Source organism: Chionomys nivalis, chromosome 2 (genome assembly GCF_950005125.1).
Source record: "Chionomys nivalis chromosome 2, mChiNiv1.1, whole genome shotgun sequence".
Classification (NCBI taxonomy): domain Eukaryota; kingdom Metazoa; phylum Chordata; class Mammalia; order Rodentia; family Cricetidae; genus Chionomys; species Chionomys nivalis.
The window spans coordinates 45,402,549-45,417,263 of NC_080087.1; the positions used below are offsets into that span (position 1 = coordinate 45,402,549).

Below are 14,715 nucleotides of genomic sequence, written 5' to 3' on the forward strand. Positions count from 1 at the left end.
TCCACACAGTATGTACAATGGCTCTCCCATAGCTGCGTATGTGGAGCTTACCTTCCCTCTACTCTCCCACTGCCCATATACACTCTATTACATTACTTCAAAATTTACATCTTACGTAGTAATTCTTAAATATATATTTAAACTCAATATAGTTTCAAATGTCAGTGTAATTCTCCAAAGCTTACTCTTTCTTTTGCTTTGAGACTGTAATATCTAATATCAAATTATTGTCAGTTTTTTTCAAAACTAAGGAACCTACTTCATGCAACAGCTTATGAATTACTGGTTTTCTCTTTATTTTACATTTACCCACCAATAGCAAATTTTGTATGAGAATAGTAAGGCTTATGAAGATTTTTTTCAAACAAGACAAAAATGCTTTATTTAGATCACCAAGAGTAAGGTTTCACAGAAAGGGAGCAGTTACAAACTCTAGAGTTGCAGATTCTCTTTTGCTGTTAATGTTCATTTTCCCCTAAAATATTTTGAGATGACGCTATGTCCAAATATGAACTCAAGTGTGCTGAACAGAGTTCTCTAGTCTCATCACATTAAACGTCTTTAAAAACATTTTAATGCTAAGAAATATCTAAACAGTGTGGTTCTTGCCAACGACCCACTGTGATGTCTACCAGAACAGCCTAACCTATGTATACTTCATGAATGTTCCCCCTGAACACAGCAGTGGCTGCTTCTTGCTATCACACACAGCCTGTGCAATAGCATGCATTTTTTAAAAAATAAGCAAACTTTACTTCCCTACAGGCATGACAACCACAATAGCCCAGGAAGTTATTCTTAACAAAAAACCCTACAGTATGTGAACAACTCAAATCTGGAAGCCTGCCCTCTCTCAGAGCCCCTCCTCCCCCAGGATGGGCCCACCTAGAAAGGAAAACACCAGGCCAGGTGGAGCCCCTGTGCTTACAGAGCAATCAAAACTTTAACAGAGTGTCCTGGGGTTCTTGCTGCTATAGTGGGCCTCACAGGCGGAGACATATGCCGACTCCAGGAAGAAGTCAGCCTGGTATTCTGCTAAAAACCTCAGAAAGAGATCCAAGTGCTTCAGTAATGCTTTCAGGTTCTTCTCAGAGAAGGACATCTTTCCAAGAATCTCGGGGAGTTTTACAAACAGTCGCAGTAAATGCTGTGCGCCATAAATGTATGAGGGGGGAGGTGGCTGGTGTCCTGGGGGGTAATTGTCAGGCACAAGCTTCCAGGAGAGGACCTCATTTAGTTCCTCAGGTGTCCCTTCAAAGCCAGCAAACATACCACTCCCTTCCTTCCCTGGAGTGAGAGAAATGGGTGACGGTGATGTGCCGTGCACAGGTGTCTTCTGCAAGTGCGGGAACAGCTTGGGCACACTGCGCTTGGCCTGGGGTGAGGCCCGGTCCTCAGGCTGCCAGTGGCAGTGGGCGAGGTGTCGCATGGACCGCCTGGGAGCCCGCGGCACTTCCGCCTCCGCTCTGCGCCTCTTGGGGGCGGCGGGCCCGGCCACGGGCTGGCTCTCGGAGGGCTGCGGGGTGGATGGGCCCGGCCAGGGGGCCTCCTGGCTCCTGCCTGTCTCAGTGGCTTTTTCCTCAGTCGGAAAGAAAAAGGTGGAGGAAGTCACCATTTCATACTGTGCCTGTTCCTGAGGGTAGAGCAGCACGAGGGGGAGCGCGTGGTCGAAGGTGATGCGCAGCCCGTCCGCCATCTCCCTGCAGAGGCCCACGCTCCTCTCGGGCGCGGCGCGCTGGGGCTGCGGCCGGCGGTCCCCCGAGGCCAGCGCGCTCGCCGAGAAGTGGCGCACGTAGCACTCCAGGATGGCCCCCACGTTGGTCTGGCAGGGCAGCCTCACCAGCCGCCGCCTGCGGTTGATGTAGTAACAGTCGTCCGCCAGCCGCTGCTGGAGCACTTCCGGGATGGGGATGCGGACAGCCCTTTCATCCGGTTCCCTTTTCGCATGCGACTCCAATTCCCTCTTGCCTTTGGGCTTTGGGTCGGTATCGCCGTGTTCACCCACGTCCTCATCCTTCTCCTCACCGTCGTCCTTATGGCCGCAACCGAGGGAGCTCATCTTTTTCACGTTCCCGACAGTCCCCGCCGGCAGACGACCCGCAGCGCTTTCCCCTTCTGCCTGGGCTCCGCGGGCTGGAGGCGGCTTTTCTGGCTGGTTTACACTGTAACCTGAGACTTCATCTGTTCCACGAAGCCACGGCTTTTGGGCTGCCACCTCCGGTCTCGGCCATTAAAACGATCAGATCGCCTGGAACTTTCTGCCAGTTTTGTCTTCCCCCAGCAACAGCATGACGTTCTTGGCGCGGCAGAGCACTCGCGCCAGGGCGGGCGGGGGTCAAGCAGGAAGCGCAGTACTTTCTGGGTAGAATTGAAATTCGGATCCTTTTTCTTAAGGACCAACCTCTATATGACTTTAGGAGAAAAAGCAAAATACAAATTTTAGAAATAAATTTAGGCTATAAATTGGTTATTTTAACGTAATAAACATAGTTGAGTGTTAATATTCCATCATAGCAAATTACCTAATTATGGATTCCGGTAACCCAGTTGCCAAACTTAAATTTCATTACATTAGTAATGAGAAATAGTTCAAATTAACTTATGAAAAATATTTTTGGTATCAGAAATTAGAATATAATCTTGACTACAAATTCCCCCTTTTTTAAAATTTACGTGCATGCACACATTCGTAGATACCTATATACACACACCCAGTACTTTTTGTTTGTATTAACTTAAATGATCATCTGTTGCTAATTGATTAATCCTGTGAGTGTTTTCCTGTATAGGTAGATTCTTCCATATTTATAAAATTAAGATTTATGAAATTTTGAATTAAAACCACAGAAATTCGTGAACAAATGTAATTATTGCTTTATAACAAATTTAGAACTGGTATTGGTGATGCCAAAGGACTGGCCCGTTTTCAAACTATACATTTCTATTTACCCTCTTACCTTGGGGATTCTTATCCTTTGTGACTGCCTGTATTCTGCCAACTTAATGAAATTTATTTCTTTCTCTGACGTAGGAAATATTTAATTCTCCACCAAGCACTATGCTTTATTGGAGAGTCGTGTGTTGTTTTGATTTGGGGATTTTTTTTTTCTCTTTGCTGAATTTTTCTTCTCCATCTACCTTTGATTTTTGTAAAGGTTGGTTTTAGTCCTCTGTCAGTTCTCTACAGGGGTTTCAATGATCAGTTCTAGGCTTTCTTTCCTTTTTTTTAATGGTTGTTGTTTTTGTTTGTTTCTTTTCTGATATAGCGGTCTTGCTATGTAGCCCAGGCTGCCCGCCTCCTGCCTTCACTGCCAAGTGCTGTGCATTACAGATGTGTGCTATTTCATCTGCCAGTGGTCAGCTCTTCATAACCCCGCCTCTGTGTACCCAGGCTGAAGCACTGTTCTGAGCACTTTCTATTGAACATTCACATTTGCAAAATGCGTGAATTTATCAATCTCTGTGTGCTTCTAATCTATACTTTTTATTTATATATTTTTAAAGTATATATTTACAAAAGCCCAAACTAAACTGCAGCTGCAGGAGGTCCCAGAGCCTTTCTGCAATTCAGATCTGCATTTGGGAGTAGAGCTAGGTGAAAAGACTCCCCAGAGTTTCCACTCACACTTCAATGCTCAGGCAGAATCCCCATGGGAAACTGACTCTGCCCCCTTCTCTCTTCTACAAATCTTCAGACTTCTGTGTGTGGTTGGTATGCGTGGCTACTGTTTGTATCCATCATGTCCCATTTTTGGGTTTGAGTGATAGACAGGTACATAGTCTTCTCCAGTGCTTTGGGATGAAAACTTTCCTATCAAAGAAATGAAATGTGGTTAAGTAAGATGTATATGCACACCCAAATAGAGGTAATATCCAAATGTATATTTATGTGACACACATTTATAATATGTGATTAGAGTTTGTAAAGACACATTTTATAGACGCTATAATGTACAGATTTAAATTATTGGTAAAAATGAAGTGTGCTTCTTTCCCCAGTGACCTGAATTAAGAGCAGGAGAACGTGGTAGAGAGAGAAGGGCTTGTGACTGTGGGGAGGGGTAAACTGAGAACATGTTCGGAATATGTTCAAGGGGAGGACACACTACCCAAGGCCAAACCACACTGAATCACTCCTGTTGCCCTAGACAAGAGCCTGCCTCCTCACAGTGGTGGTATGTAGCATTTTAAAAGAAGCATGTAGTGTTTCTAATAATTAAAAGTAGAGTTAAGAGATTTGGCTTGGGTTATACAAAAGCTTCTAAGGGATACATTATATTAAAATAAGGAATCAGTTTTATTAAAATATACATGGTGAAATAAGTAAAAGGGTTAGTTTCTAATTCTACAGATTGTATTCAGATACCTCAAGTATTTCACATTTTTATTTCTAGTAGTGAATGAGAGAAAGGGAGAAGAAAGGGGATGGGAGAGATAGGAGAGGGAAGGACTAAGAGAAGGCAGTGTGGAGCAAGCTGGGAAGAGGAGAGAGTGTGGAAAAAAAAGAGAGGAGACTGAAGGCAGGGTGGGGGGTGTGTGTATGTGTGACAGGTAGAGACTAAGTTTTAGCATGTGTTTTTTTTTTTTGTTGTTGTTGTTGTTTGTTTCTGTGAGAAACAAAAAGGAGAGAGTTATTTCGACTCCTAATATCACGGTGAACAGCCTTGAGTGTCCACAGTCCTTCCTTGGAAGGGCAGGGTGCAGTAGAGCTGCTTACCTGATGGCAGCTAAGAAGACCACAGAAGATGGGGTCGCAGGTGACATAGACACTCACAGGTACATCCTCCCTGTCCTACTTCCTTCTGTTAGCATCCACCTTATGGTTCCCACCATCTGGTTATGGACTCAAGTAAGAATCCATGAAGGGATATCCATTGATCAGGCCATTGCCATTCCCTTCCAAAAGCCCACCTCTAAACACTACCCTGGAGACCTAGTCTGTAGCACATAGGAGCCTTGGGGGGGGTGGGGGGGTGGTTAACTCCAAAACTGTAAAAGGATGCAGGATGAAGCGGGGGTAATGCAGATGGATGGTGAGTATACCACATCAACAGAAAAAGAACTAAGTTAGGTAATGTGTGGTCATTTTAATTTTCAGCTTTTCCTACGTTAGTTTGGTGAGCTCCTTTCACATATGAGGCAGACAGTCTTTCTTAGGGACTTAGATTTCCTCTGCTCTCCTTCCCTCACTATAGTTATTACATTCTTGATCGGATCCCATGAACCTTGAAACCTTCCCATGGCTATAAAAATATCATTCATTGATGGATGAAATAACAGTATGGTATGGCTGTATTAGTCTTCCTACAGCTTGGTTCTTCTTTAATATCTGAACGATTTTATAGTTGCCTTGTTTTGCAAGTATCTTCTACTGAGGTATCTTGAGACTATCACAAAGCATAAACCATTCCATCTCTGATACTATCATGTTTACACAAAGCCATGAAGTCCCTAGATGTGTACACTGATTCTAACTTAAGTTACTTCATTTTGGAACAATTCCCTAAGGCAGTTATTTTCAGGCTCCTCTAAAAAATAACTGATGCAAATAGGGCACAGAAAAGTCAACTATTTACTTCAAATGATATTACTAATTTGTGCGGCCAGAATTTGAATCTGGGCTTACTGGTTCCAGAGACTGTAATGCCCAATGCATGCATTGCTGAGGTTCCCATTACTGTTATCACACACACACACACACACACACACACACACTGTATTACTTTTCTCATCCAGTGATGATAGTTACTATAGAAACACTTCGCAGAGACAAGCATGGCTAGTACAGTTCTCGTCTCTCCATGTGGCTGGGAAGTCTTCTCTGGTATTTTTCACTTTCCTACATTACAAGTATTCAAAGAGGCTCAGCTGCTTAGGGTTCTATATCTAACTTTCAGACCTTGGTCTAAAGCTGGTTTTTGTGGGGTTTGAGCCCCAGTGAGCTGTATTAAACCTGTATTAGTTTTTGGCACTAGATGAGGATTCTTAGGCGATCCAAAGGTGTTCTATGGACCCTAGCCATTTCCTTCCCTTAGCAGCCAACAGTAGTTACCACCTTCCTGTTTGTTGGTTCAGTGATATAAGGAGAACGTTTACATTTCTACATACGGGAATACTCTAGAATACCTCTCAGGACTGTGAGCTTTTCTAGAAAATCATTGCTGACATCAGCTACTGATACCAGCGCGGCATCCAGACCCACCACAGTCCAGCTTGGGAAATGCAAGGAGCCCTGCCAGTGCGGGATTCCTGGAGCCCGGAGGCTCAAAGGCAGCTGCACATCTGAAATGCCTACCTCAGCTCTGGTGAGGACTCGGGAAAGCTGATCCTCTGCTGCTCAATGCAGCACTCTCCGGCCGGCCGCAGTCCCTTTTCACCCCAGCAGTAGACAGCTTCTGCAAGCTTGGAGGTGGGGGTCGGGACCTAGAGGATCTTGTTAGTTTCAGTTTTCGCCGGATTTGTCCGGTTTACTTCCTGAATCTCTAGTGCCCCACCTATCCCTCCCGGTGGAATGTTTCAATTCCGAGGAAATGGCCCCAGGACTGGTTCATCAAACCCACCCCGGAAGGGCAGGGCGGCCCGACAGCCAAGGACAGGAATGGGCTCCACTGTTAGTAGAAGGATACTGCGCCTTATTATTTTCTAAAACACAGTTCTGTTGGGAGTAGGAAGTCTTGTCACCCCCAATCCCCAGGAGCTTTCTGACTCAAACTTTCAGAGGCTCAAACTTAAGGGGCAAAGGAGCCACAGAGCCCTCTTCTGGTAGGCTGAAGTACAGCAGCAGCCTCAGAAAAAAAGAAAGAAAGGAAGAAAGGAAGGGAGGGAGGGAGGGAGGGAGGGAGGGAGGGGAGGGAGGGAGGGAGGGAGGGAGGGAGGAAGGAAGGAAGGAAGGAAGGAAGGAAGGAAGGAAGGAAGGAAGGAAGGAAGGAAGGAAGGAAGGAAGGAAGGAAGGAAGGAAGGAAGGAAGGAAACAAAAGAGGCTGAAGTACTAAAGCCCAGGCCAAACAAAGCACTATTGGTAGGTGGGTGGGAGAGGCCTCTGGTGGCTGCCAAGGTCACCATAGCAACCAAGAACAGGCCTAGACTTTCTTAAGCTTTTTCTTACCTAAGGCAGACTGGTGGACCTGATTGGCCACTTTTAGTTGGACTAACTTGGGGGTTCTTCCTCTCCCTTTTGTTTATTTTATTGGCATTCTTACGCCGAACCAATCAAGGATGTTCTGGGGCTGTAGAGCCAGTTGTTGCATGAGCCAGTGGAGGGAGAAGGGAAGGCTCCTGATTCCATTGAACTTCAGAACCTTGGCCCTGGCCACTTTGGTCAGGAGAGAGGAAAGACTGACTGTCTTCAAGACTCACAAGACACAGACCCACGGAAGGCTCTCAACACTCCAAGTCTCTGCCTCTGTCAGGGAGCACAAGGAGCCAGCCTGAGTATCCAACCTGCAGAGAGACTCATTTCTGTTTCCTCCTTGAAGCCTCCAGGCTCTGCCTGGCTGCTAGGGTAGTTTGCTGTGACAAAAACACCCTGACCAAAAGCAGCTTGGGGAAGAGGGTTTATTTACCTTACACTTCCACATCAAAGTCCTTGAGACAGGAACTGAAGTAGAGGCCATAGAGGGGCCTTTCTTACTTACTGTCTTATTCTTGGCTAGTTCAGACTAGTCCAGGGTCACCAGTTCAAAGGGTGTCACTGATACCCAGTCACTTGAGCCCTCCCACGTCAAGCCTCAATCAGAACAATTCAGGACAGCCTTGCCATCAGGCCCGTCTGCGGAAGAAGGCATTCCCACAGTTGGGGCTTCCTCCTCTAAGATGAATGTAGTTAGTATTGAGTTGATATGAAGCTAACCAGCACAGCTGGAGAAGGACATTTGTCTCTGTAGCTGCTTCTGGCTTCCACAAGACCTGGGCCCTACCCCTCAGTCCATCCCACAGCTCCAGGCTTCCAGGTGGTTTGATACCCCTGACTTGCAGACGACTTTCGGACTTGTTCTGCAGGGGGTTGTTCTCAGCTGACTCCTCCACCTTCTGAGAGCTTTTGATCGCTAAGCCCTTCTCAGAGCTGTGGCATTTTCTCTCTGTAATGGCTCTCCTCTCTCCAAGTACCCCCTGCTATTGCCAGTTCAAACTTGTTTCATTTAAATCTTTCCTGGTGATCCTTTTTCAGGCGCTTTGCTTTATCCCATTTAAAGGTTGCTAATTCCAAACTTGCAGAGTACTTATTCGAACTCTTTGCTGTCTGCCCACTCTCTTCTTGGAGAAGGCTGGGACAGGAAAGAGCCGGTCAGAAACATAATCAGCTCTTCAATTGTTTGTGCATAATAGTCCTCAGCTATCAAAAGAAAGTGGTGCTTTTGTAGGATAAGGTTAAACTGACCCAAAGAACACAGTAAATTGTGTGAACATAGGAATTATATGCACAGCATAATCTCTAGTTTATGTGAAATTTTCTTTAGTCACAGAAGAAAACATTACTAAATCTGGCTATAGTTGTTACTGTGCGCTGTACCTACAACTGCTGCTCTTTTGACCATGTAGATTTCTAAGAGGGGAATCTTCAAGTATAATATCTACTAATTTATTTTGTTGGGAGGTAAGCACTTAGGTATTAATTCTGCAGCTTTAGGGGCCATGGCTGATGACTGGAATGAGGGGCTCGGTATCCAATCATTATGAGATGTATTATGATGGTAACTCCACTAGAATTCAGTGGATAGTTTACAAATCTATGGGTGTATGGAGGGATCGATTAAATAAACCACAAAACAAAAGCCATGAATCTAGGAAAGGGGCTGGTAGGGATGGGCGGCTTGACAGGAAAAAGAGGGAGGTAAGGGGGATATTGAGGAGTGAGTAATGGGATTATATCATGTACCCACATGAAATTCTCATACAGCAGAGCAAATGAAAAATAAAAAGTGAAGATAAATGGGAAGGTAAATAGAGGGCTCCCTGAGAGTAATCCACATTTTTCTTGGTATATTCATCATATTTAGTGATGAGGGGTTTTTTTGGGGGGGGGTATTTATTTATTTTTTGTTTTTGTTTTTTGAAACAGGGTTTCTCTGTGTAACAGCCCTAGCTGTCCTGGAATTAGCTCTGTAGATCAGGTTGCCCTCAAACTCACAGAAATCTGCCTTTCTCTGCCTCCTGAGTGCTGGGATTAAAGGCCTATGCCACCACTGCCTGGCCTATTGATGATGAAGCTGTTTTGATTTAAGTTACCATGTGCTTTGACCATATTCATCCCTATATCCTCATCTCCTTTTCCTCTTCCCACTCCTTCTAGTCTCCTTCCCATTCACAGATTGTTTCGTCTCATTTTATCCCTTTTACACAAAACACACACACACACAACAGACACACACACATGCACACACGCACACACACAGAATATATAAATATAAAAGTATACTCTGGGAACCACATTTAAGAGACAACATTTTTTTGAGTATAGCTTATTTTACTTAGCATCAACTCTAGTTGCATCCATTTTCCTGCAAATGATGTATTTTCTTCCTTCCTTCCTTCCTTCCTTCCTTCCTTCCTTCCTTCCTTCCTTCCTTTCTTTCTTTCTTTCTTTCTTTCTTTCTTTCTTTCATGACTGATTAAAATTCCAGATGTGTGTTCATCTACATTTCTTTCCTGGTAACATATGCTGAGGCTGGTTCCATGACTTGGGTATTATGAATATTACAGTGAAAATGTATGAGCCGGTTTTGCTGTAGTTTGCTGATTTAGATTTTTTTGGATAAATTCCCAGGAGTGGTACATCTACATTTTATGATGGTTTGCTTGTAGCTTTGTGAGGATTTTTCTGTGAAGAAGGTCATTGGTATTTCTGTGGTGGTTATCTGGATCTGGAGATTACTTTTGGCAATAGAAGCAGTTTTGCAATATTAATTCTCATGAATATGGTTGGTCTTGCAGATAAAATGATCCTATACTTAAGTGATCTTGAAAGATCTACAGAAAAACAAGACGTGATAAACACTTTTAGTAAAGTAGAACAATTTGAAATTTACCGTTCAGAAATCAGTGCCTTTCTTATGTACTAGAAGTAAAAGTGTTAGGAAGAAATCACAAAGGAAAAAAACAAAAGAAAAGAAAACAAGAAAGCTAGAACTAAGCCTAACCATGGAAGTCCGAGACCCCTGTGACCGAAAGTCACAAACACTGTGTAACAGCGTAAAGGAAGGCAGACAGAACTTATAAGAATATATTCAACTTTAATTAGGGAATGACTCACAGAACCCGTGGTTCCAGCGGAGAACAGGAAAGCAGAAGGGGAGGCAGGGAGTACACCCTACAAGCAAGGTGATTGGCTGGGTCTCCCCTACAACACTGAGCATGGCAGGTGAGATGAATGAATTCATTTACATGAATTCTCAGTAAAGGACTGTTTGCTTCTGCAAAGGTGACAAAGTTAACCCCTGTTGTGGTGGGTCACCTTTCCTCTGCTCTCCTGGAGCCTGCCCAAATGGGATGGTGGATAGAAGTACCCCATGAGAACACACAGTTATTTTTGTCAAAATAAGAACAAAATGGGATTTTTTTTAAAACAAAACAAAACAAAAAACAAAAAAAAAAAAACAAAAAACAAGTGTATTTATGGGAAAATTCTAGGAGCTTGTGTGCAGTTCTTGCGGTGCGTTTTTCCAGATATTCTGGTAGTCCTCAGTCTGCCACTGAAATGTGAACTGGTGTTGAGTTTGGTGGGTTAGAAACCCGACTTGCACAAGATGTGGAGACTGAGATTCAGGTTTTATTTCTGCCCTGGGTCCCACAGAACTGGCAGAGTTGATACATAGTTCAGAGTCATACAAACAGTACCTGCTGTTTTCAAAGGTCAAAGATGCAAAAATTACACATCACATTGCTGTCTTGGTGGTAAGCTGGTGTGGGGGGGGTCCTTCTGTCTATGTGTTGCTTTCATTGGTTAATGAATAAAGAAACTGCCCTGGCCTGTTGATAGGGCAGAATTTAGGTAGGCAGGGAAGACAGAATTGAATTCTGGGAGGAAGAAAGCAGAGTCAGAGAGACTCCATGGATTAGCTGCCTGAGACAGTTGCTAGTTAGAATCTTTGCTGGTAAGCCACTGTTACGTGGCGATACACATATTAATAGAAATGGATTAAATTAATGTAAGAGTTAGCCAATAAGAAGCTAGAGCTAATGGCCCAAGCAGTGATTTAATGAATACAGTTTCTGTGTGATTATTTTGGGGCTGGGTGGCCGGGACAAACAAGCGGTTGTCCCCTGCAACTGTAAGCACTAGTAGATTCAGCATCTTATGAAGCATTTTCGGGTTACTATTTAAATATTTCTTGCCAATAGTAGTTGGAGGTTTTATTGAGATGGTTAGCCTCTCATTTTTTAAGCATCTCTTACCCTCTAGTTGTTGAAATATTTAGAGGGAGGTACTTCTTCCTCACTCAGTTTCTATTGTGTTAACATTAGAAGAGTCCTTCATGATGGTCTCTTAGGTGGGACCACATTTGAGACTGTCTTGCTCTAAATTTGTAAACTATGGTAGCTTCATTGCTGTCCATGTTTGGTGGAAGCACATACCTTCTGGTATATATATTGACCAAGTCAGCAGTGCAATTATATAAACTGCACTGACACATTCTTGTAAAGAGAGCTTATGTGATAATGTATTTCATTGCACATGATGAATAGATGCGTTATATGTTTTAACTGGGCATAAGAAAACTTAGCACTGAGTAGATTGGGCAGATATCCCAGTTCCCCAGTTGGGTATGAGAAGTTTGTTTACTGCAGCACATATCTGTTTTTAGCGTGTCACAGGGTTTTGAAAGTAATAATAAAGATGTGAGTAGCTTCTGCTTGTACGAGGAGTCTTAGGAAAACCTCTGGCTGCTCATTGACACCTTGTATTTCTCCCTTCCTTTCCAGTAGGTACAAATATGGCTCTTAAATTGGGACTCTTTTATTTTAGAATATACTTTAGAGATTTCTGTAATTTTTTGTAAAAAGACCACCTTTGACAGCTAGGGAGAAAAAATATATAATTATTTTGAAGACTGTGTAAAGAGTAGACCTCTACGGGTGCTTCAGTGTCTAATAGAGATGAGGAAGCAACCTTTGGTACCCAAGGTGAAGTGAGCAGGTCATTTTGGGATGTTTTCAGGAAGCGTGATTCAGCTGAGGTTAGCCATTTTACTGGGCATTTCCGCAGCTCTCCAGATGCTCTCCTAGTGACAAAAGGGTTTTCCATATTTAGGCTTATGCCATGCTTGATAAGGATTTTCCATAGGCAAACAAGCACTTCTGTGTTTATCACCTTCGTTCAGCAACTCACACTCCCAAGAGTACTAGACTCTCTGGCTTCTTGGGAACCACAAGGTCATAATTTAGTGCCTTATTTGTTCCCTGTTTTGTGTTGTTTCAAATAGAGAATACATTAATAGCTAAGGTTTTTGCTTAGTCACTGTCTGTCTGTCTTCTAAAAGTTTCATTCAACAAAAGTGACATAATATGACATTGCCTAAGATGGTTTTGTGGGGGCAGTAGTCCCTTTCTTCCTAATCATGTTAGGACTCCTTATATATACACTCTTCTAAGACTCAAGTTTAATTTGCAGTTGATAACATTATATAACATTACTTTAAATGGATTTTTTGTATTATTTTCATTCTAAGAAGTTCTGAAAATTTTTATGATTTACCAGTGAATTCAGATTTAAGAAAGGTAATTGATGAATTTCTTCTGAATAGTTTTGTTGTTGTTTTTGGCAGGATCTCATTCCTGAAAAAATATTTTTGAATATAACCTTGTTGCTCTAAACCTAAAAGAAGCATTCCCCCTAATTTGAATTGGAAACCTGGTGGTTTGTTGCTTATAAATCTCATATGTAAGATTTGAAATATATTTGCTAGTCATTTTTTTTTTTTGGTTTTCTATACAGAGAGAATGCTAAAGTAACATGTCTATTTTTATTTATGTTGTTAACTTTGATTTAATATCACATTGGCAAAAATAATATTATTTTACTTAAGTGCTATTCCCTTCTATGTTTAGTATATCTGCTGTTTTATACAAATATGCTAGTATAATTAGTGAGTCATTAAGATTTGTTTATTAGATGAATGCATAATTAAGGAACAAATGGCATTAGCTGATATCAAGTCTGGCAAGAATCTGTATACATCATCATTAAAATGTACTCCCCTATTAGTATTCTGCATCTGTTTATGAGTCACATATGGCTATAATGATATACTCTTCCTCATTATCCACTTTAGCATAACACTTATTTTTAATGAAATTTTAAAAGATAATTATTAAATAAAATTTAAACATTCAGTTTAATAAATTGTTATAGACCACTTACCCAAGCAATCCTAATCAAGTAAGAACTCACTAGCACTATTGGACTTTGTTTTTTCATTGCTGCATTTACCTCCAATGGTTCTATTATTTTGATTTTTATGGTATTTAAATAATTTTTACTATTGTTGTCTAGACATGCATTGCTAAAGAACATCTTAATTTGTTTCGTGAGGTTTATGTTAATGATAGCTTAGACTGTATATTCTATTGTATCTGACTTTTTCTATGCAACAGTGTTATTAAAATTAATATTACATGTATTTATAATTTAATTTAATTATATACTATTCAATTATATGTCATGTTTTGGTTACATATTGTGCCATTAAATTTGTATTTAAAGTTTTTCCTGTTTGGAATGTTTTTAAAAATTCATACAACATATAGAACATGAGTTACATATGTATGTGTGCATGTCTATGTATTAGTGGTCACATAATTATCAGACAAGACAAAGGTCTTTTAAAATTTCCTATTTTATTCAATGACACTAGTTTATCTTTGTGTAAGTATCCAGCAGTTTTAGTTGTTGTGCCTCTGTGCTAAGTTACAAGTAGTATAAGGAAAGACCTTTGTTTGTTTGTTTGTTTTGTTTATCCTGCTTCCTTTCCCGACCTTTTCTTGCCACATGAAATTTAAAATCAGCTTGTCATGCTGACCCCACTACTGGGATTATAATTATTATTGTGTTCATTCTGTAATCAATACTGAATGGATTGACTTCTTTATAATACAAAATTTTCTAATCTATAAACATACTATATTTAATTAAATGTCCATTAAGTATTGTTTAATTATGCTCATTAAAGTTTTATAGTTTTCTCCATTTTATAGCTTTGGGAGACTTGTTTTCATCTTATAGGGTTTTATGAATCATGTATACTACAGTATGTGGTTGAATCCGTGAGTGACTGATTGCAAAAGTGCCGTGAGCCCTGATCCATAACGTCTCTGCTCCTGGTTCCTGATGGGTGAAATGCTGACAGTGACTGTATTTGTAGAGTTAGCTACTAAGTGAAATGTGTTACACCTCTCCCAGTATTGGAAAACAGTAAGCACTTCATAAGGGTTATAAAAATATATAAATTATTTTATTAATTCTTTAAAATTATTTTAATTCACTGTTACCATAGTGACAGTAGTTTTGATTAAAATATATTTAAATTGGATTCACCTTTTTTGCTAAATTTAGCCTGCAGGTAGGATCTGTGCCCACTTACTGTAACATTTACATTCTTCAGTCTTATGCTAATAGCTGTTTTCATATAAATCCTACGCTTTTCATGTCTTAAAAGACATTATATGCTTTCTTTTTTCATGGTGATGTTTAATTGACCGCTGATAGTATAAATAAATGTA

At 41.4% G+C, this 14,715-nt stretch overlaps 2 protein-coding genes across 2 annotated transcripts in view; one reads left to right on the forward strand and one right to left on the reverse strand.

The window, feature by feature from the left end:
- The window catches only part of Tbc1d32 (TBC1 domain family member 32), a 220,742-nt gene that overhangs the window by 114,651 nt on the left and 91,376 nt on the right, over positions 1-14,715 (forward strand). The gene's annotated exons all lie outside the window — the stretch shown is intronic.
- Positions 349-6,470, reverse strand: LOC130869348 (male-specific lethal 3 homolog). The gene is made up of 3 exons (XM_057761361.1): positions 6,296-6,470; positions 3,626-3,811; positions 349-2,411 (listed from the first exon to the last, which is right to left on the reverse strand). The coding sequence occupies exon 3, from the start codon at positions 2,057-2,059 to the stop codon at positions 944-946; it is 1,116 nt and encodes a 371-aa protein (XP_057617344.1). The 5' UTR covers positions 2,060-2,411; positions 3,626-3,811; positions 6,296-6,470; the 3' UTR covers positions 349-943.

Coding starts and splice junctions, on each gene's coding strand:
- LOC130869348 (XM_057761361.1), bottom strand. CDS start 2,059: ATGAGCTCCCTCGGTTGCGGCCATAAGGACGACGGTGAGGAGAAGGAT.